This window comes from Cydia splendana, chromosome 8, assembly GCF_910591565.1.
Source record: "Cydia splendana chromosome 8, ilCydSple1.2, whole genome shotgun sequence".
Taxonomy (NCBI): domain Eukaryota; kingdom Metazoa; phylum Arthropoda; class Insecta; order Lepidoptera; family Tortricidae; genus Cydia; species Cydia splendana.
In genome coordinates, this window is record NC_085967.1 from 10,240,061 (window position 1) to 10,264,729 (window position 24,669).

At 36.6% G+C, this 24,669-nt stretch overlaps 2 protein-coding genes across 9 annotated transcripts in view; both read right to left on the reverse strand.

The window, feature by feature from the left end:
• Positions 1 to 9,224, reverse strand: part of LOC134792824 (atrial natriuretic peptide-converting enzyme) — a 59,484-nt gene extending 50,260 nt beyond the window's left edge. The window contains exon 1 of the mRNA XM_063764215.1: positions 8,801 to 9,224. Within this exon, the coding sequence (XP_063620285.1) occupies positions 8,801 to 8,863 (63 nt within the window). The 5' untranslated portion in view covers positions 8,864 to 9,224. The remainder of the gene's footprint in view (positions 1 to 8,800) is intronic.
• Positions 9,225 to 9,444: 220 nt separating this feature from the next.
• Positions 9,445 to 24,669, reverse strand: part of LOC134792827 (phosphatase and actin regulator 4) — a 91,805-nt gene continuing 76,580 nt past the window's right edge. For 6 of the 8 annotated variants that reach the window (XM_063764219.1, XM_063764218.1, XM_063764225.1 and 3 more), the window contains 7 exons: positions 24,029 to 24,227; positions 23,322 to 23,354; positions 18,393 to 18,578; positions 16,740 to 16,867; positions 14,557 to 14,696; positions 13,457 to 13,593; positions 9,445 to 13,069 (listed from right to left, as the gene is read on the reverse strand). In XM_063764219.1, coding sequence (XP_063620289.1) covers positions 13,054 to 13,069; positions 13,457 to 13,593; positions 14,557 to 14,696; positions 16,740 to 16,867; positions 18,393 to 18,578; positions 23,322 to 23,354; positions 24,029 to 24,227 — 839 coding nt within the window. In that variant the 3' untranslated portion in view covers positions 9,445 to 13,053. The remainder of the gene's footprint in view (positions 13,070 to 13,456; positions 13,594 to 14,556; positions 14,697 to 16,739; positions 16,868 to 18,392; positions 18,579 to 23,321; positions 23,355 to 24,028; positions 24,228 to 24,669) is intronic. The other 2 variants (XM_063764221.1, XM_063764220.1) reach the window with 2 other exon arrangements.

Genomic DNA, 24,669 nt, shown 5'->3' on the forward strand with positions numbered 1-24,669 from the left:
TATTATCGAGTTTCCCACGCACCCATGTTGTAGAAAGTAATTAGGTATATTAATAACCGTACAAAATGTATATGAACACCTATTATTTGTTTACGAATATGATCGTGCGTGAAAGATGTTACTGGTGATTTAATTAGAGGAATGGCGTCCGAGGTCCGAGCGAGTCGGAAGAGCGCTGACCCGGATCGCAGCCTCTCCGTTAACGTCGTCCACTGACACACTTCGCGCACACAGCTGATTTAACAATTCACCGAAAACGTAAAAAATATCGATTCATTTTAATCTGGGTTAAGAAAGCCATATCGACTACCGTAGGCTCAAAGGGCGTAAGGGACAAAATGGCGAAAATGAGTTATGAATGCAGTTATACTCAGTATTTTTTTCTCTATCGAATGGTATATTTTTTAACGTCTCGATAACTTGAAAAAAATGTCCATTAAGCCCTATGAAAAATCAATGCTTGAACACAATTTTCCAACGCATTTTGCCGTATCTGCCAATTCAAAAAAATGTTGTGAGACATTTTGGCGTGACTCCCAACTTTGTGTACGATACGCCCTTTTGCATCGGAAATTTTATTAAATCTGTGCAATTTTTTTGTCCATTACGCCTATATGCAGTAGATATTTGAGTGCTAAATGTACGTTACGCCCACAACTAGTGGATATTTATACGATTGTTAGAGAATTCAATGTTAGAGATACGTCAACATACTATGTACAATTTCTAGTTTGTAATTGTTGCTTTTTTGTGTTCAAGTGGGATGACCTAGTACTTTCCTTGTCAATTTTTTTATTAAGTAGGTACTTGCATTACCTGCTCATGTGCTAATTAATGCTTTATTTATAGGGTTACTAAAATTTGACAATTTAAACTGAATTAGTGGGTACTTTTTTCACCAGTTTTATGAAAATAATAAATCATAACTACCTATATAATATTTAAAACTTCCGCGTTGAACACATATTAACTCACATTTATAGACGCCATACACTTTTCGTCGGGTAGTTGCACAAATCTCTGTTTTGACATTTTGCTGGGACATCAGTTAGCCGCGACCACGACCAGTGAAACCTGGGTCGAAACGTCGGTAAATAAAGGTGATTGAATACATTTCGCGTTAGACCCGTCTATAAATGTGAGTTAATATGACTACCAATATTCAAATAATAATTATGGCGATTAATTAAGGTTAGACTGATAACTTTTAGTTTTGTATGTGACTGGGCCATTTGTTATTTTGATTTAGATATTAATAGATTATGATTTAGATTATTAATACTGTTTTTCCCTAATTTATAGGATTAACCTTATGAAAGTTATTGTCTATAACGTTTCGATTTAAATCCATAGAAGTAGGTAAGCCTGGCTATATGCATTTTTTGATACCTACTCTGATGTTATGTCATAAACAATCTCATATTCATTTAGTTTTACCTACTAAACAAACATACGAAATGTCAAAACTACTATTGTACCTAATAGTATTATAGTATATAAAAGTAAAATTTATGATCAAATTAAGATTAGGTACAAACAGAAATAACGCATACATACTTACTTTCTATAGTAAAAGTAATTGTTATAAATTGTTTTGATTTACATAAATAGATATAGATGGCAGGACAGCAGTGATTCTGTTGAAATAATATAAACAAATAAAAAAAAAATTGGATTTTTGGCTAAAAAACGACCTTTTCCACGTTTAAGTATCCAAAATATTAAAAATGGGGAAAAACTAAATAGTGAATACATCTCTATAAGTTTTTGAAAAATAAATAAGTAGTAAATTATAGTACTTAGAAGTACAGTGTTTCTTAAATGCAAGTTGCCAATATTGCAACGAAATTGTTGGATTTACGCCAAATGGTGCTAAAACAGTTTAATTTTTTGTACATTACGCCCTTTTTCTCATAATATAAACCATAAAAAAAGAGGCGTATAGGACGCCCTTCTTAAAAACAGGCGTGTTTTTTGGCGTAATGGACATGCTATTTTCGTAAATAAGAATTGTATTAAAAGTTCAAGCCATCAGTTTAAAAGAGCTCAAAAAGTTAAGAATAAGCCACATACAGGCATCAGTTTATTCATACAAACAAAAAAGTTATGATTTTTTTTCTCAAAACAAAACTGTTTTTTGGCTCTCCTGAAAAATCGTGTTTTGTCCGTTAAGCCCTTTGAGCCTACGGTAGTCGATATTCTAGGCCATAGAGTAATATAAGTAAAGAAAGAGTGGTAACTCTATACATCAGTTTTCTATGGCTATACTCTGTATCTTTAGGTATTTAAATAAAAGTAAACAAAATCTACCCTCAAATTACTCCTTAAACCAGTTGAGGGTAGATGAAAACATTACACGATAAAATAATGTAGGTTAAAGTCAGGTCGTTTAGTGACTGATCCAGGCGGTTTATTAAGTATTGTAATTGGTCGGTTAACCAACAAATGTAATAACTACCCTAAAATTTACAAATTGTTTGTTTACCTACTTCTATTTAAATACCTAAAGATACAGACTATAGGCGGACGAAAACGCAATGCCGTATTCTCAAACATCTTTATTGCTAAATATTATGTATGTTACAACTTACAAGTAATGCAGACCCTGTAAGTTAGTCATAGACAATTAGTTACTAAAAGCGTAGGTTTCGAATTTCGATAGTTAAAGATGTTCTTGAAACCTTCTACTAAACTTTTGTTAAGTTTATAAGTAGGTACATGACGCCGGTAGCTTATTCCTACTCAAACTCCTACTCGTAAGTAAATGTGTTGTATATCTGCCTACGTATGTTCATTAGTTAATAAATTGGGTACGTAGATACTCAGTGTCATATAATGACCTTAGGTAAGTAGCATAGTCTAATAAAACATGGTCTTCCATTCCCAGAGTGACACGGGCCTACGTCACAACAACATGGCCGCTATATATAGCGCTATCGCATATTATCATATAGCGCTGTCGCATGATGACGTAGGCCCGTGTCAGTTAGGTGACCTAGAAAAGACGGGAATGGAGTACCAGGCGGAGTATATTATTATACCATGGTAAGTAGGTACTTATTTTTAGTAGGAGGTGTAACCTACTGGCACGTACAGATAGGTACATACGGTTACGTACCTAATTAATACATAAGGTGCCTGCCATTTTAATGAAACCTGTTTTGTTTTCTGCGGGCTCAGCACGGTTCCATTTTTATCGACTATCACTATGCGCGTCCCTTTCGCACTTACATACTTGTTAGAACGTGACAGTCATGGTGACAAGGGATAAAAACGCGACCGTGCTAAGCCGCCTGCTCTCTTTAACGTAAATACAGGTCAAAACGGAGGCAGATATTTATGTTAGTGCGAAATAAACATGTATAGATGTAGGTATATATTCATGTTATTCATTTAGGTACAGTCGCTATCACATATATCGGAGCGGCCAAGGTGTTCAAAAATATCTGAACATGGACTTTTATGTCTTGATAATAGAGCCTGTACCTATGCCACATCCACCAGTCATCTGTGTACACACCCAATGCACCTACCCAAAGCACTTAGTCTCATGGCTAATATTGTGTAGTCGGTGTCGTGCTTTTCATTGTGTTGGTTGCTTTTCGAACGAGCGAGCGAAGCGAAGAAAAGTTCTTACATTCAACTTTGAACACGCGGCTGGCTAGCGGCACGTCCCGGCATTTCGATGTTTTTAAGCTGAACTGTCAGAAGATAGTTTGATACACAATAACTTAAGTAAATTTGTTCTAATTTAAATGAAATTGGGTAAACGTGTAGTCGAGGGCATTATATTATAGTCATTAAATTATGAGCAGGCTCGAAGACCTTAGAAGACCAAAAAGCTGTTTGTGAGGGATCTTGCAATTCTGGTCATTTTATTTGCAAGAAAGTATGGTCGAGTTTGGTATTTTTTGGCAAACCGCGAGTTCTCAGTTCGGGGCGAACTACTAGTTTTATTTACAATTATAAACAATAGCACGATCGCATTTATGATTATATCCGACCGACATTAGGCTTTTTCTAAAAAGTACGAATATAATTCAAATCCTTCAGTCTGTATTGTGCACGTATTGCATGGTTAAAGCTTTAAAACACTTCCTGCTTCAAAACTTGTTCGATAAGATCAGAAACCGATCTATAACACACTGTTACCATTTTATACATTATAGTCTTGTCACGCGGCATATCATATTCCGGGTGTCGGCATTGCATTGACTTGTATCGAGAGGCAGTGAGAGGCAAACGCAAAAACTCTAAGGACAGAAAACATGCTTCCACGCAACAACTTATGGGTATAATTATCCACCTTCCAAACATGTAGTTAAAAGCACGAAGCTCACTTAGAGCGGCAGCATAACATACTTAGCTAAGTAAATACCTCGACACGGTTAGGTAAATATTCTCATGAGAGCGTTTTGCATTTTTAAATTAATTCAGAATTAACTCATGTTTGCTAAGCGTAGGTATGCCAAGTTACGTTACCTATTAGGTACTTAAGTGGGCCGGTAAATATTTTATTTTACCTCATATTCTAATATTACGAAAACTGGGAAAACTAAATATGTATCACAAACTGAAGGTATTTATTTATTTATTTAATCCTTTATTGCACATAAGAAAACACACTGTACAAAAGGCGAACTTAATGCCATAAGGCATTCTCTACCAGTCAACCTTTAGGCAAAGCAGATAGGTAAGTTGTAGGCGGTGCAAAAATAGGTGGTATAGATGATACAATTACGTACCTGTAAGGTAATAAAAAGTATCCCAAGTAAATATTTTAGGTAACTACTACCCGGGTGGATTTCATCACCAAAAATTTCACCATACAAAAAAATATTTTTTTTTAATGTTTAATTTAACACGATTCTAGCTGGGTAAAGTAATAGGGGGTTGTATATTGAGGATATTTATGGTATTTATACAATCATTCGTGGCTTATATTGGAAGTTATCGCTTTCGGAAAATAAAAACGCAAGATGGTGATGACAATCATGGTATGGTAATGACTCTTTTATAGACGGTAATGACACTGCATGTACGGTAATGACAATTTGGGAACTAATTTATATATGTATTAAAAACGTATTAAAAAAACAAAAACTTTTTTTAATTGTAAGGCTTTAGAACTTTAATAAACATTACAAATAACATGTTTTTGAACATAAGACTAGCTACATAAATTATTTTTAGAAAATTATAAAAAATACATTTTATTCATATAAATAAATATATAACAAGTATTTTTATTGTATAATTTTAAATAATTTATATTCCGAAATAGGCAATTTATGTATTCTATTATTTTTTGGGTTTTTTCAATGTTAAATCATATTAACAATATTGTACTCTTATTATCAGTTTAAACCCGCATCTTCTTTTATCTACTGCATAATTTGGTATTTATATTATATTATAAAATTGCTGGCTTACCAGTGAGCTTAATTTTTATGATATATTACTTTTTTTTGATAATTTGATTCATTGCATAAGTTTGTATTTTTGTAGTTTTATAAATTAACTTTAAAAATAGCTATAATGATTTAAATCCATATATATATTGTTTAATAGCTAAACATTAATATATAATCAGTGTTTTATAAGTTGCAAGCCCCCTACTTGTAATGCATGTCTTAAGTTACAAAATGTTAGGTATTGGGTCCGGTGACTACCCAATGGTATAATTATTAATTGCTGTAATTATATACATCAATTAATATAATATTATCAAAAAACATAAGGCCATTACGATAGTGAGCCAGTACCGTAGCCTATGGTCGCTTAAAACTTAATATATGTTGCTTGTTTAAATACTTTGTTTTAACACGACTAACATGCAATTACAGACTCTAAGTTGCACGATTTACATTATTAGATAATAAAAAATAAACATTTGTATGTTCTAAGTTCTAAGTGACCTAAATTTTGCCTACTTCAGTCAAAATGTTATTTAAAACTAACCATCCTCTAGTGTGAAAAAAATAGTCATATCTTCTTCTACATTTATTCTACATTTATAAGGTAGACATTATATAGTGTTAGAAGACATAGAGAACGTTTTTCAAACATACAGCTTAATTTAATAATGAATTATAGCAAAATAACTAGAAAAGTTTCTGAGAACCGTCATCACCATACACATGAAATCATCACCGGTCGTCATTTTTTCCCGGTGATGATGGGTATGGTGTTGACGATTTGAAAGTTTCTTGTTTTTATTTCTAGAATACGAATAATAGTAGTTAATGTCTATGCTACACAATAAACTTCATGTAGTTTGCCATTCATTTCAATAATTATTTCTAATCTATCATTTGTAACTTTTTTAAACCAAAGCATAACGGTGATGATGCTCTGTTGTGACAAACTACGTTTTACAAATTTGTTCGTAATATTTCTCACGATTCAATGATGTGACTTTATAGTGAAATCATTTTTGGCATTCTATATTAAAGTGAAAAATAGGGCAAGGACCTTTAGCGGTATTTCGTTGTTCATACACGGAGATAAGCTCAAATTGACATTACCATGACGGTGTTGACGAATATTCGTGACAAAATTTTAAATATTTTTAAATGTACTTTCTCGGTGAAGGAATTATTGCATATTTTCCCATGTGTTAAACAACAACATGGAAAAGATATAAGTAAAAGAAAAATCGCAATCGTACGATAGGTACAGTCGCCATCAGATATATCGGAGCGGCCAAGGTGCTCACAAATATCGGAACACGCCTCTATTGTCAGGGCGTTAGAGCGCGTGTTCAGATATTGTGAACACCTTGGCCGCTCCGATATATCTGATGGCGACTGTATGCTATAATTTTCACTGCAAACAATAAGGTTCAGATTTTTCCGGTAGACGGTGATGATTTTAGACACATAAAACATTTTATATAAAAAAAACTATTAAGTTATTGGAGATGGTAATTGAAGGAACATGAAGATAATAGTTCTTAAAAACATATAAAAAAGTTGCAACTCGCACAACCTACTAGTTTTTTTTATAAAGACCGAACCATAAGTTTTCGCAGGATTTTGAAATCCACCCACCCACGAGTAATTTCGACAGGCAAATAGGAATTAGGAAATTTAGATACCTGCCGAGGGTTCTAAGCTTTGTCAGCATTAAACTGCTTATATTACTTACCTACTCGGTAATTCTAATTCTGTCCGAATAACTTCGAAAAGCTTTCCTATACATATAACAAACTGTAGTATCAAAATATGGGTTTAGAATAGTGAATACCTACAACCTACAATACACAATTAGATTCCTCATTCCTTTTCGTCCAATGAAAACCTTCCTTTACAACTGGCCGGAAGAAGCACAAAATCGGGAGTTATGGAGAACCCGGGGAAAGGCCTTTGCCCAGTAGTGGGACACTCAAATAGGCTGACAAAAGAGGTACCTACCTACATTTATTTAGACCACTCCTGCTTTATTATATCTCATACATGAATCTAGGATATACCTGGATCTGGCATGAGTGCTGGGGGTAACTGACAGAACGGGATAGTCTTATGTATCTTTCAGTACGAGTAGCAGCGAAAGAGTTATTATTGTTTGTCCTTGTCACAGTCTCACATTTTATTTGTTCCCCACCTTTTTTTTAGTATGGATAATGGTGGGCAACAAATGAATTCAACCAATCACAGTGTCGCATTTGCGTATGTTTTGTCCCTCACGGACCATACCACTACCACCACTATACCACTTCTATACGATCTACCTTCTATGATCTCATAGTAACATAAAACGTCTAAATTATGGTATGCTAAAAATATAATTGTGGTATCGATATATTTGTGCCTGAGTAAATATCTAAATAAGTAATGAACCCCAGTCTTGCATTAAGTGAGGTCATGTGGTGGGAATGAAAGGGAACCTTTTTTGCAGGAATACGTACATGGAAAGGGTTGAGCCTGTCGGCGAGATGATTGGTACTGACACTGACCATTATTACAACCTACTATTAACTAAGCAATAGTTCGTAAAGCTTACCACACTGGAAAGTCTTTGTTGCTGCTCAAGAGATATGGCTAAGCTGTAAATGTCTAGACTGACAGCTACCTACAGGGAGGTCCAATACAAGTAAACGGTAGTTAACAATGAACAGTAGATTATTAAGCCAATTAGGACATCGTTATTATAGTTTATTATCATATATGTTATATACATACTCGTAGAATACATTGATTTTTAATATCAACTAAAACAAATGAAGGAAAAATAATTTGCTCAACTAAGAGCTAAATACAACCGTAGGCCTGATTATATAGGCAGCATTTCTAGTTGGTACACTCTGTATCATAATAGTTAGTGAAAGCCAAAGTGACCAAATAAATATACGAGTACCTATCGCATTATCCACACCATTATTCCAATTTGGCAATAAAAGTGATTCCACTATCTGGATATCACCAAGTAGTAGGTGTGCCTGTTTGGTACCTACATAGGAATAGGTACATACTATTTTTGATGCACATAAATAATTTCAAATGTTAACTTACGAAGGCTGGCTTTAAATCTTTGCTCCCAGAATCCATTTTTCTACTAGTTTCGATTAAATATAAATATTTGTATGCACTCTTTTCGCAATAGGTACTCATAAAGTAAAAGCTCTCCTACTTAGCCTACTCTGCCTACATGCTAAAGAGAAAAGGTACTAAACAACCGTTAATGACTGAAATACCCATGCATATAAAGATCTATCAATTGTATTCATAACAATACTGTGAATCACGCGTGCCTGTATTAATTAGCGACAAAGACAATGATAGAAACCATCGAATCTCACCTCCGACTCCCATGCGTTTTTCGCGGATCGCGGCTTCTCCTTCATGTTTCCAGAGAACGTCATCCCGATCCTTTGTCCGGGCGCCGCACTTTCACACCGCGACCCTTCGTAAAAAGGAGCGGTTCATTCACTGTCCACAGTTTAACGGCACACTTATTGGCACTGTCGCTTTCTGTTATCTTTTCGCGGGATCGTCGGGTGTAATGTAAACATTGCGCGGGAGCGGGCGTGCGCGGTGCGCGAGCGCGTGTACGGGTCGGTGCAGCGCGGCGCGGACTGGCGCGGACGCGGACGCAGCCGGTAACGGGCACGGACTACAGTTAACTTTCTCTCGTCTCGACCCGGCCGCGCGTCCATAACTTAGGCGCCATCGAAAGTGCTACCACAGCCTCACGGGTCAAAGCCTTCGTAGCATTTCTCGAAACAATGCCCTTTGAATGCGATGATAATGTTAATTCATTCCAACTTACCGGGCCCAATTTATGCATTGGAGCCATTGTTTTTAATGAGGTTTTGTACAGTCATTTGGAGAGATATTTGATCCTCCCAGTCTACAAATTTATATTCAAGGGAGGTCAAATGTGACAGCAGCTTCCTGTATCTAAATTTTAATGTAGGGCTTGGAGATAAAACAAAACACAATCGAGTATAAAACTTAATGTATAATCATGGTATTTACAGACTTACCTTATATAAAACAAGTAATTATGGCTATTATAAAATATACTTATTACAACATGTCATTAATAATTTACACAATATTCAAATAAAAGCAACAGTAAACTGATTACTGATGGTAGCAATTTATATATCGTAGTAGCACAAAAGAGACGCGCGATACCGTTGGAAATAAGAGATTCCGTAATTTACATCATAATTAAAATTATATACAGACATGTTCTCATTGGTACTTTGCAATCTGTATTCAAAATGACTTGTTGCTGATAATACAATTGTATCATAATTCTTGTAACAAGATTAACATATTCTTACGTTTACCACAAATTTATTATAAAAAAGAATAAACACGTGCATAAAAGACTTGAATAAGGTATGACATCAAAAATGCAAACTATACGTTTTGCTTTTCATAAACACCCCTGTATACTAAGTATAAAAATAAATTCTCTAGCTACAACACAGTTGCCGAGAACGCCTTGTCAAATGTAAATTTATACACATAAATCTCATTATGGAATACTATCGTTAGCCATGACAATTGGTTGGTGCGCACTCATATTGCTAACATATAGCACCTTCGAGGTTAACATGTAAGAGAATGTCATAAAACTGTAACAATAATCTAGGAAATTAATTTGGCAAGTGCCCAGAATATACTTGAACAAATGTGCTTACACTAATCGGATACATATCTGGGAGTCGAGATAGTCGTGAACATTCTACGTAAAGTGTCTAAATAAATATTCATAACTTTTTTCATATGTACTTTATACACAATTTAGTGTATTGACCATGTTCGCTTTGACATTCTCTCTATAATACCAAGAAAAGAAAGTGTTTTAATAAACCGAGCGAAAACTACAGTTAAAAAAGTTGTATCACAATATTTTGGTAAGTATCTATTTTTACTCAAAGTAAAGGTTCTAATTATCAACTATGATCGTGATTGGTACTCGAACGCAAAGGTTTCTATTGAAGCGGCTAAATTGAAGTGACATCGCTGTACATTACCTTCGTTTGTAAATCCTAACTAAACTACGCACAAAGACGACTTGATCATAATTTTCGTTTAACAACCCCGTGAATTGCACGCGATGTATCTTCGATATAACAGCTAAATATATACTCACTTCCCCAACAGTCACTTGAGACATCAACAGTCGCACGATATATCGCAATAACATATATACATAATTATAATGGCAATACATAAGCTAGCTAAAAGAATTTAGTTGAGCCTTAGATCTTTGGAAATCTGAATGTCTTCTTATTAATACAATATCGATTAACGCCTACATTTTATTTTAACGTTTTATTTGCAAATCTAACAAAACATTTTAGAAAAATAAGTCGTCATTTTGGCTTCCAATTGTAACTATAATGGAATGGTCTCAAAGTTAACCACCATTTACAACTCTTGTAGCTCTCTATTATAATATTGCATAAAGTACTGTGATTACGAAGTCGCTTAACATGAGATAATTATAATTAAATGATTGTGTAGTAATACATAAATTTATGTTAATGACAATGTTATGGTCGGTATAGAATAGGAGTGGCCGCGGCCACACGACGCAGCCGACCCAGTGCGGGCTCGCAGCGCGCGCCGCGGCAGAGCTCGTGACCGGGTACTCACTAGTACTGACATCAACACAGTAATTAACCCTTGGTCGACCATAAGTCCTTGTAATAAAGTCGACGAAAGGTCCGTTTACTGTGTCTTACGATGGTGCCGTACCGTGTGGTCTACTTAACTTTGTTAATATTCACAAGTAGGTACGCTTGACTTTAGTATAAAACACGTCACAAAATGGCACCGCTACTAAACATTGCGATATAAAATGATTTTTAATACATCTCTAATCATGAGTTTATACATACTAATAATTAAAAACATGTTCTGAACACTAAAGATTTAAAGTTTTCACATATCCATATACAAAACTGATATTATTATTGCTCTCTATCTATACTATTAATATTAGACGATACAAACGTTCTCGAGGAAATGAAAAGGTACTTCAATTACAACGTACCGTTGATACAGTACAAAACGATAATAATGTAATGTCAGAAGGCGCATTTATATTAATTTAACATCTACAACTTTATACGAGCTTATTCGATCAATTTACTAAGTCCTTTACGCAATACTTCGTTCAACGCTAGTCCTAAGATAGAGCGTCAAGATGTTTAACAAGTTGTTCCCGCCGATTTGCCTGTGCTACCAATTGTCTATGATAAGAGATCTGTTACCTCGCGCCCCCTAGAACGAGTTTCTTCTTAGCTATGATAACGTGAACTTTTACAGTACGCTGTCTGTGCGTTTTGTAATCACTGTGCATTTCCCTGTACTAAAATATGTCGTCGATTTACTACTTATTCCTTAAATTCTCAAGTGAGAAGGATCTCCAAGTTCAGTCGCTGTGTCGTAGTTACTAAGCGAATGTTCAAAGCTACATATATAACCATCCATAAAAATGGAAATAAATGTTGGGTGGTTAGCTACGACATTTTCGATTAAAGGAATGCTCGAGTTCGAAATTTGATATCAATATAAAAAAAAGAATAACTAAATACTTTTTGAAGTTACATTATTATTGGCATCTATGTTCTAATTTGTTTATTGTTACATTACACAGCATCTGGAAGCACTTCTCAATCTCTCGAATGTTTAAGTCAATTGTGGAATCCAAATTTTGAAACCTACGTTAGTTGGATTATATTTATTGATTGACACCAGTATACCAATATAACACCTACATCCCTACGCAAAGTCTTGTATACGGTACATGTAGGTTCGTTTGTGTTGAACAGTGTAATGCAACAAGCTAACTGCGATTACGTCGCAGGCGATATCACATTGCCTTTTTAAATGAACTACAAACGTTTCACGACAAAACAGTTTAAATTAGTGGCAGTATCTCATGGCCATAGTTTTAAAATTGCTTTCAACAACAATAAGACACGCGACCAAAGTTAAATTTAAAATGTACGCCCTCAATAAAGCTCTAATTTTCAAATTATTAGTTAAAATTTATTGTGACCATAAAAATATATGTGAAATAAATATGATTTAAATCGAATCTAGCTTAATGACTACGGAGCTAATAGCTATATAAGAAAAAAATCACAAATCTACATATGATGGATACGTTTCACATTTCAAAAAATCTCACATACACCGAGCTTCAAGCACATAATCTCCATCATAATAATCAGTATCACTAACCTTTCGCGAAGGTCAATTCAAAGAATGTATAGGTACGCTTAGAATACGACTTAACATAAAACGATACCATTAAAGTAATAAAATTGTACTCGGCAATAACTAGGATTACAATAAAAAGTCAATTAAAACAAGATTGCACTCACGGGACGCATATACAAAACGTAAGTTTAGAATGGCGGTACAACGTAACTTTAGAATAATCAACACTTTACCGATGCGGGCCGGCTGCTGCGCGGGCCGGGTCCCGGCGCGGGTCAGTAATGTCAGTGGATACGTCAGTCATGTTACCGTCACGACCGCCTCAACCGCGGCGGCGCGGGGCCAGCTCCGTGCACAGCCGTCATGGTCTGTGGAACCTGCGAACAGACAACCTATTAACTCTAATCACTCTATTAAACAAAGTCGCTCTGTGTCCATTGCATTAATACAGACTCTTTTAAAAATTGATTGTAAGTTTGTGCGGGGGAATCTATGTACCTACTTCAAAGTGAGGCTGAATTTGGGCAAATTTTACAATGACTAAAGCAGGCAACAGCGGCGTTCCAGACTAGCGTGCAACAGACCCGAGATAGTCCAACTTGGAGCGTCGGTGAACAGTGCCCATAGTCGTCACATCCCCCAGCCACGAGAATACGACAAAGACGACAGAGAAACGAAATTAATTAACTTACTAGAAAATAATGTAATTAAGGGTTTTAACACAGTATGACACACTGGGGTTTATGATCGGTTAGCGATAGTACCTCGTGAGGTGTTTGCTATCCTCGTGCACGGCCATCTCGGAGCTCTTGAACTCGTTGAGCTCGCGGCGGATGGCGGCCTTGTCGCGCGGCGTCAGCCGCGTCCACGGCTTGTCCGCGCGCCGGTCGTAGTCGTGGGCCTAAACCATAAACAAAACTATCATGTTAATACTTACCTTACAGGGACATCAGTGTAAATTCAAAGTGTGCACTAGAGTATTCAAAACCTAGCACAAGCTTTTAACGAGTTAAACACCGTAAAATGTGGTGAATTTACAGAAAAACCTTGATATATTTAAAATTCCTTATTTATATTATCTTTGGTGAACTTTGTCTTATTTTAGTCAAATGGATATATTATGAGAAAAACACTGAACACTATAATTATACCAGTTTTACTAAAATTCCGCCCTCATTCTCAATAGACTTTGTGACAATACTATACCTACAATACAATATCGTAGCATTAATGAAACATACAGTAGGACAAATAAGTCTTCGGTACGTACATACATTTCTAAAGCGAAGGGAAGCTTATTTCCCGAAAGATTTCGGTAATAATACATAAGTTAGACAACCGCTGCTACACTTTTCAATAAATAAAAGGAAATGGAAAAAGCGTAGAGCGACGCTAGTGCATGTTTGCAATAGCAACTGCCTTCTGAATGAAGTTCAAGGAAGGCTTTATATAGTTCTTTATAAAATACTACAGAAATATAAATACATACAATGTGTTTCTGTGTTCTTTTATTGAGGTGTTCAATAAAGAGTAATATCTGGGAGACCGAGCTTTGCTCAAAAATGCGCGTTTTCCCAGAGATAAGACCTAGATCGATTTATCGCCCTCTAAAGCTCCCATATAGCAAATTTCATCGAAATCGTTAGAGCCGTTTCTGAGATCCCCGAAATATATATCATCATCATCTCAGCCATAAGACGTCCACTGCTGAACAGAGGCCTCCCCCTTATAAATAAATAAACAAGAATTGCTCGTTTAAAGGTATTAGATAGATAGATATATAGATTTGTATTGTACAATGTTTTAGAGTATATAGACGATTTTTGAAACTATTGTTTTCGTTTTTACTAGAAACTAATCTTACCTGTGTAACCTCAATGTAGTCACTGAAACGTATAATCTTCTTCTCCTTGAGCTCGTCGACGGTCGGTCGAAAGCTAAGCTTACGAAGAAGATACCGTTTCTTTTCTTCTTTCTGTTTCTTTTCCTCAGCAGGTGATTGACCTGCAAAAAATATTTACTGTTAATCCAAATACACAATACACCAACTGTATTTTTCTAGCAAGTCCCCCAAATCGAGGCATTGACGAAATAAGAGGTCGACATAAGTGTTTTGGTACTGCTTGTCTTCTATTTGCGTTTGATTTCTGTTCATAACTTCTCGGTGAGGTTTCAGGACACTATGATTTTCTTTTATTTATTAATCTTTGGCTTTAAGATGCTCATTGATAACGGGTTTATCAATATTTCATTCTGTCAAGCACTATGGAGTTTGTAGGTAAGGAAATGCCTTACTTTGACTTCATGGTTTGCTGCATTCAAGTTGGTTCATCATTCAAGTTTTTGGTCATTTAAAAATCCCTCAAAGCTATAAAATAAACATGCCTTTCTAAGAGTTAGTATAATTCTTTCTTTGTCGAAAAGTATTTCTTTATTTACAGAAAAATAGACTAATCCAAGGCTTCGTATATTATTATGTTAAGGTTCGTCTGCAAAAAAATGTTTGAGAACTACCGCTTTTAAATGAACAAAAAACTATACACCTGAAATGGTTTTTAATCATAGACGGTTACACTTGATTGAGATGACCGAGTTAGTAGAGCGTATCGGGACATATTGTTGTATTGGGAAATGCGCCAACGGTAAGATATGATGCCACTGTTCTAATTATTTAGCACTCAAGTGTTGGCTTATGCAACTGGAAATTTTGTAAACAGTACAGTTGTGTTCAGATCATCTTGAAAATCTCGTCCGTTTAGCCTCTTTTGTTCCTGACTATACATATTAGACACTTCTTGGATGGAATATTAGGTAATTTCTTCGTTTATTCTTGTTTTTTTTTAATAACAATCAACATAAGTAAAATGTGTGTTAAATTTTATGCCAGTCATCAAAGTCAAATGTAACAGTTTCGGTCGGCAAATAACATATCTCAATCCATGTATTCCTGTGGCAAATAACATATCTCAGTCCATGTATTCCTGCAAAACAAATGCGAATGACACATGTGTTTTGATGGAGTATGCAACGTTTATATGATCGGGAAACTCTGGAGGCTGAACATAGGAAATGAGATGTCAAACAAAAATATTACTGTTCATAGAATGGTCTCGATGAGTATTAGTTGTCTGTGGAAAGAAAAGTACAGGCAGCGATAAAAGCTTGTGACCAAACATGAAAATTTTGCCAAAAACTTATTACACTACTTGATTTTACAGTCGACGTCAAAGATATGTTTGCACTTTTGCATCTTACACCCTTCGAGCAACACCGGCTTCCGACACATCGGAAGGGAGGGGCCCAAGCGATATCTCACCGTACAAATCTTTCTGCCATTTTTCGCGGGGGGAAAGGTGCACACAGTCGCACTTCTCACACACTTACATACAAAATCCAATCTGTAATGACGACACAAATACATAGAAAATGACACACGTCAAAGACAAATCTTGCAACCTCGATCTCTTTTTGTGTACGGACGAGTGACAAGTGTCACAACACGCACACTAACACATTTTCGTTGAAGTATGTTATTGTATTCTGAGAGATGAGAAGTCGGATTTGTCGCTCGACCGATCCGCAATTTGTACTGAGCGAGCAAAATCGATAAATCCAACAATTACATGAGACTAAAATATAATAATTGTGTTTGAATGTAATTAAACGTATGATATGTAAAAAAAAATATTACATGTGAAATGTAACACTTTCTTTTTGTAAATTTGATGTCCCCGACCTCTTCTTATAACAAAAAACCGAGCAAACAGGCATTTTTGTGCAGCAGTGTTCACGCGCGCGTCTGAACTCGGTCTAGTGAAAAATCCAAGTGTAACTAGTTTTATTACCCGCGCTAGATTAGATTGACGCGCTAATCTTGTACCTCGGCAGAGGGGAAATAGTGCGAATGCCGCCTCCCTTCCGTGTTGCTCGAAGCTTACACCCTTGTAATAAGGCAAAAACTGTAAACATATCTTTAACGTCGACTGTACAAGGTACGGATAAGTTACTTTTGGCTATAAAAGAAGATGTAAGTGTTCGGTGTCTTACTTTTGAGTATATTCCTCTCGACGAGCTCCTCGGCGGTGGGGCGCATGGACAGGCGGCGGATGAGGCGCGCGCCGATCGCCTCCCACGACTCCTGCCGCTCGCACTCGCTCTGCACCACCAGGATGTTCCTGAGACCAGACAGACACTTCATCCAGCACGTCACTGTTAAAGCTATTCGCACGCGGTTCTAACGACATACAAGTGCGGCAGCTAAGGTCGCTAGTCATAATGTTACGTTCTTGACGCATAGGACGTGTTTCAGCTCTTTATTGGCAAGTTTTCGAGCGCTTGGAGAGTAGTATGAGATAGTCGCGCTTGGCACTATTAGTTAGCAGCCCTTCAGCACGAGAGCCAAATATTCGCAAATTAATGATATTCTGCGGATAACATTAATTAAGCTTAATAAGTGACGTAACCAGGCCGAACAATAAGATGTATCCGCTTGGATTGTGTTCGCGCACTGGCGAGCGAAATAATATTTGCGAAGCTCCACGCCGGGAATGTTTTCATAACGTCCGATTAACGCAAAATCTTGGCTGCGACCCAAATATCGTAGTTCAGGGTAACCTTAATTAATAAACTGTTATATTCGCCTCTATCACACTTCATAATATCTATTTAAGTGAAATACGGTTCTTAATTTTGTCACAACCAAACATAGAAATTTTTGTGGCATAAACGAGTGTTTGAGGAAATGAAACATCGATAAATCTATTATCGATAAGTCTGTAACAGACTAATAATTAAAAGATGTAAATTCTACTTGCTGTAAATTACCGACAAAATTTAAATCGTACATCAATTACAAACTGGTAAATTATTTCTTTATTACTATATTTAGTGTACTTAAAATAAAAACGTAAACTGTAGTATACAGTGCCAAAAGAATAGAAGACTAACAAAATATGAAATAAGATATCGAACTAGTTATGTACTTTAAGGTAACATCGATAACAGACATGTCGATATTTCATTTTGTCAATCACTTTATTTTGCCACAATAACTTCTGTCTGGTCATAACTGTCCTAGATTTAACTTCGTATAATAGCTATAGAGGGTATATAGCTTTGGTCTATCAAATCAATGCCAGTGCCAAGAGCGCGTCATTAAAGAAACAGGAAGAAATAAAAGATTGATAACAATGAGTTGGCCTGGCGATGCATACGAAAATAAACACACCTCGGCATGAATCACTGATTCGTCGCGGTTATCTCCTCAATTCATTGTAGTAATACGCGATTGCACTATTCATAAGTTTTTTGCATTGTTTGATTGGATTCGTCTAATTTCAATTACAAATATTGAATCGTAGATTTTATTACTTGCTACTGTGAACCTGGGTAAGATGAAATGTAAAACTTAGGCCCACTTGCACCATTCCATTAATCCGGGGTTAACCAGTTAAAATTGGTGTTACCATGGTTACCAGTACAATTTTACACTGGGTTTACGGTTTAACTGCGTTACTGGGATGGTGCAAGTGGGCCTTAAGGCTGATTTAGAAGGCGCGCGAACTCGCATGCGATTTTAGCTACATTGCGGACTGTTGGTTACGTCCAATTCAACCGACCGATCAAAGCCCGCAATGTAATGAAACTCGCATTCGAGTTCTCGCATCGTCTCAATAAGCCCTTAGTCACAATCCTGTTTACCTGTTAATGAGCTCCTGCCGGTCGGGCCGCAGCGCGAGCTTGATGTTGAGGCTCTCCTTGCGCGCGAGCTTGGCGGCGACGCGGTCAGATTCAGTGGCGTGTTCCTCTCGGTACTCGCCCGCGCCCTCCCACGGCCGAGCGTTCTCCTTGTTTTCCATGGCGTTGCCCACCCGCACCGGCCGACTGCTGCCGAAACAATCAGAAATATCCTTAGTATTGTGTATAGGTTGTCTTTGGAACACTTACTCTCTCTATCAGCTAAAATGAAAAGTAAAATATAATAAAAATAAATATTATAGGACAATTTTACACAGATCGACCTAGTCCCACAGTAAGCTCAATAAGGCTTGTGTTGTGGGTACTAGACGACGATATATATAAATATAAATACACATATATATATAAATACATAGAAAACATCCATAACTCAGGAACAATGTATTTGTGATGAACACACAAATAAATGCCCTTACCAGAATTCGAACCCGGGACCTCCTGCTTCGTAGGCAGGGTCACTACCGACTAGGCAAGGAGGCCGTTAAAATAATTGTATATCGAGCAAGTAATTGTCTGTCCCTTATTAAGATCGTCTTCACATTAATTAATGGTACCTCTTTGAATTATAATTAGCCTCCTTTTTAACCTTTACACTAAATACCTAAACAGTGACAAATGATAAGGGTATTTTCCTTAAATAAGCACCACTAAATTACTCCTGCCTGTACTAAGCTTGATAGCAAATAGCTGTTTTGTATAAGGTCCAAGAATCTGACCAATCAAATGTTTCAAGTTACCCCTTTTATATTTAGTAAATAATGACCTAAATCTAGAGCTACATTTGAACATTTCGAATGCGCAGTGTTTTGAATAAACAGGAACGAGTGGTCGGAAGTCGCGGAGGCCCGTGACGCCATAACAATAAAGTTTCCCGGCTCTACGTTAATGCGATAATTTAATGGATGACGCGTTTCACTCTCGGGATTTATGTTTATGACGGCATTCAAGTTCTACACGCGCGCGAAATAATAAGGGTCACTTATTATGGAAATATCCAAGCCAAGTGACCCGTTTGAGTTGACATGATGCTTGTGTTTTTGGATGCGCCGGTGGCATTTTACACACGGATAACAGGACGGGTTTAAATAGCACCCGTACCTCGTAAATTACAAATGATCTAAATTGAATGCAATAATTTAATTGTTTTTATTGTTAACTACAACAACAAAACAATTTATAATGTAAAAAGCACGTATTTATGTCTTAAGCAATCAAACTAATGAATAATTACAATACAATATAATCGCATCATACGGCCAGATTTACACTTTTAGCAGAGATCAGCTATAGGTATGTTAGAATAAGAAAACAATAGAATATGTTTGTGTTCTTACCAGTGGCGTAGCTAGCATGGGTGGCACCCGGGGCGGAAATTGTGGGTGTCACCCCAAAATTCAATCAAAATTGTAAAATATGTTTAATATTTTACAATTATAAAATTACGTTTAATATTCCATAGCTCACAATTTACTCCATCGCTTTCATTTTAGATTCCATGAACTCTCAATAGTCCACACCCTGGCGGGTGTTGCCTCTGCGCGCGTTCTATGACACGGGCAAGGACAGCATCCGCTCGGTGTAACCCACATTTCATAAGTGTCATAAGGGTCTACATGTTGGCCTGGGCTCCGCGCACGCCTCCCAAAGGTCCGAGTCATCATTGTCCCGTGAAAGATATACAAATATATACGTTAAAAAAAAATTGCCAAGTGCGCGATTTCAAAGAGATTCTGTAAAATCCGATTTCACAATGAATTTCAAATAGTCCAGAGTCACCCAATTAGAAATAGTGACATAGCTTCTCAATTACAGAAATAATCACATAATTAAAAAAAACTTTCTGAATAAAAAAACCTACGAGGCACCAACATATTATTGTTACATACCAGGAACCCCAAGAGATTTTAACCATGCATTTCTGAGGCCAAAATAAGGAAAAAATACTAAAAGAGTTTACGTCAATTTCGCCAGAATAAAATTGTTTTTTGATTTTTTGTACATAAAATGTAAATGCTATAATTTGTAAAACTGACACCCAAAAATATTTTTTCTTTTTTTTGTCAATTACAGAAATAATCACAATTAAAAAAAAAACTTTCCAAATTTACGAGACTTTCCACATGAGAATTTCTCGTTTTTCGATTTTTTGTACATAAAATGTAAATGCTATAATTTGTAAAACTGTCACCCAAAAATAATTTTAACTTTTTTTTGTCAATTACAGAAATAATCACATAATTAAAAAAAACTTTCCAAAGTTGCGAAACTTTCCACATGAGAATTTCTCGGTAACTTCTGAGAATGTTCTCGAGAACGAGAATTTATTTATTTATCGTAGTTTATACCATGAATATTCACGATAGTTTAGGTGTAGTATCCTTACCCCCAGAAAATTCCGACTTTTGGTCTACCGCTTCCGGTCAGAAAAATGTATGACGGCCCGGCCAAACGGTCAGACCTAGGTGGGGGGTGCTCGACCAAATGTCATATTGACGCCGCCATGTTTTTTTTCAATATGGCCGACTTTTTTTTTAATTTTTTCAAGTTTGCACTAGCGCGCTGAAATTTTGGCCACGGAATCTCGGGATCCCCTAAATACTTATCAAAAATTGTTTTTTTGGAAAAATGCTACAATTGCGGGAAAACTGGCCACTTTTATTTTGTATGGCAACTTTTAAACGGTGCGTGATAGGTGGGGGGTGCTCGACCAAATGTCATAGAGGGCCCCGAGACCAAACAAACTGCATTAAAAAAAAAATGGCCGACCATTTTTTAAATTTTTTTCAAGTTGGTGCGAGCGCGCTTAGATTTGGCATGGCGGGAGATAGAGGCCTCTAGATTCCTATGTCAAAAAAAAATTTTTTTGGAAAAAATCCAAGATGGCGGAACAATAATTTCCATGTTCTGAGAACATTCTCGAGAACGTTTCCGCTTTTTGGGAATGTTCTGCAATTTGTACATTGCTATGCTAGTGCTACTGGACTATGAAACTAGGCGAATTCCAAAACAGTTTATAGGACATTTTAGTCTTTAAATATGATCAGGAATATTCTGTCAAAATCTCTCGGGTTCCTCGTGGGCATGTTGTATATTATTTCCTTAATGGCGGTTGTGCAATCTGCCACAGTTTTACGATTTTTTATAGATGGCACTACTGATGTTCACGGTCGGGTGTCACCCCCCAAATGAGTGACACCCGGGGCGGGCCGCCCCCGCCGCCCCCCCCTAGCTACGCCACTGGTTCTTACTATACTCTGTATCTTTAGGTATTTAAATAAAAGTAAACAATTTGTACATTTTAGGGTAGTTATAACATTTATTGATTAACCAACCAAATACAAAAGCGCCTGGATCTGTCACTGAACCGCCTGACTTTAACCTACATTATTTGATCATGTAATGTTTTCATCTACCCTCAACTGGCTTAAGGAGCCATTTCAAGGTAGATTTTATTTACTTTTATTTAAATACCTAAAGATACAGACTATAAGTCAGTAAAACTTAGGTACATCTGTAATTCCGGCCTAACGATATTTAACGACATTATTATATGGTCGACTACAAAGAGATGTATCCAATTTTTCACTTTATTGCATCATGATAAGGTAAAAAATTGGTCAAGCCCATCTTAGTACTAACGGCTAAATGTATGAAGGAAACATAGACATGCAACACGTAATATGACCATAACATATAAATGCAGGGCATTGATACCATCCATTAAATATACACTAACACCGCTTACGCCATGGTTTACGATAACGATATTGAATCGTTATTGTTTCGTATCAGTGAGTTGATATGATAACATCCGAGTGGTGATTATTGTAATTAGTAGATAGTGCACAACACTTGCACGTGTATTGTTAAAGGAGGTCTAGTGTGGGGTCGTGCGGAGTCAGCATTCGTCACGACAGAGTATGTGGAAGATGACAGTGAACTGGGCACAATTCAACATTTTTAGACAGCTTGTGAGATTGCATCCTAATAGTATAGCTGGTAATATCAAGAAATACGCCTACTACGAGGACTTTATCTCGATTTGACCAAACTGATAAAGGGATAAAACCACGGAAGTCGCAGATCCATTTTATCTTCTATATCTTATCTCAGCTTATGTATCGAATGGTAGAAATGGAAATATTATAACTTCCAACTAACCGAATAACCCAAGCCCTTTATCAAAATTGTATGATGACTTCATAGATGTTAATAAACTCTATTCTATTTTAGTTTATTTAACAGTGATTGCATTCAAAATAACAAAAAAAATACAAAACTAGACAATAGGCCTATGGTCGCAATATCACAAGTTGTTAATGTTGAATTAGTCCGTGAAGAGCGTGCAATGCACGATGCATCAAACAGAGGACTGACAAAGTAACAGTTTCATATATTATACAACCGCTGATAGATTCCACTACTATAAGCGCGGCGTTTGAACGGCCCACCTGCAACTTATCACGTGTGTTAGTTGGTGAGTAACGCGCATAATTATAATAGTGTAACTTCTCAGCACAGTTGTAACAACATTGACACAGTTAACTGACCATATGTATTATGTAAGCCTTAGAGCCACCCCACACTAGCGTCTCCCGAGTGTCAGCGTCTGGTCAACTCTATGGCTGCTGCTCGACGCAACGTTGACACAACTGCGCAGCGACGCCAATTTACATAGCGCTGACTAGACGCCGACGCTCAAAAGATGCTATATGGTGGCCCTTATTGCAACGGGATAAGGTCTACCAACGGTCAGTCGTCTGTTGCTGTTAGTATGAAACTGTTTTGTAAATCCGTCCTGTGGTAGAGCGAAGCGGCCGTCCTCGGGCTTGTGGGCGGTGCCGACAACATTGACATAGAGTGGACAATTACCAGAATCTGGCCCTCGGCTTCGGCGGCGGCCGTCTGTGCCGGAGCATGGTGGAAACAAACAAGTTCACAATCACGCCCAATTTTATTTACACTTTTAGTAGGTATCACATGGTTATCACATTTGAATTTAGAACCTTGGTCTGTTTGAGTTGTGTGTAGAAATTTACATATGAACAGAGTGTAATATGTGAATTTCACTTTAGGTATATTACTTTAGCTGATTGTTAAAACTAAAATTGTATTTCACTTCGACTTCATCAAAAAACTTCTCACATCGACACTTACATCTTTTTTTCTGATAGAGGGAAAAAGACACTTTTCATTATCTCTGAAATAAAATATTTACATATCGGTAGCTAATTTATTATTTTGCTTTTTACAAAAAGGCTTGCTCCGATTACAAGACGCTACCGTAAGCACGTTTTGAAAACCGCGCTGGGATTGTATATAGTTAAATGCAAACGGTCAATGCATATTTTTATTCTTATCCGCGCTGGCGTTCAACCGCTGTTTCGACTATTGTAAATTGATAATAGTCAAAGCAAACAGTCATCAAGCATGTTAAATAGTTCAACTGAAGGTACATCGACCGAAGTGAAACACAATCCTAAATAAGTTAAAAAAAGATTTCAAGTTATAGTTACAACTATTTCATTTCCTTGCTAAATTTATGATATTACAATAAAGTAAACGTAAAGTATACTGACTTGAAGCTAGCATGGTGGTGATCTTGGCGGGGCGCTAGCGGCGTGGCGAGCGGCGTGCCGGCGTCGCCGGTCCGCTTCTTGAGCGCCGACTTGAGAGGCACGGCGTTGAAGCTAGGCTCCTTCGGCGGGATCTCCTCCACGCGAGACGTGTCCGTTACTGGGAGCTCCTCTTCCGAGTCCGCGTCGTCCTCGTCCTCGGCTAACATAAATAATAACACATTCAGACAAACTAGTTTTGTCACTAAATAGCAGTAGAATAAAAACTATACTCATCCCTCTTTTCGGGGTTATAACGCATATAACATTTAAAAAATGCAGTACAATTTTCTCAGCCTATGCTCCACTGATAATTTACTCTTGCCAAACTATACAATTTGTTTCATCAGATCATCTACAGTCGTGTGGCGACTAACTACTACATACGCCCTCCTAGAATAGACTGAATAGATAGATAGATAGATAGATAGCGTTTATTGGTAAAAAGTAATATTTTACATGTCAACAGTTAGATGTACAGTTCATCAGTATTTACATAGTGCAATAAATTTCACTTCATTGTAATAATTTAAGTAAGTACTTTAATCAACAAAAGTCATATACTTGTATACATTCAAACAAATTAAATTATTAAAATAATATAC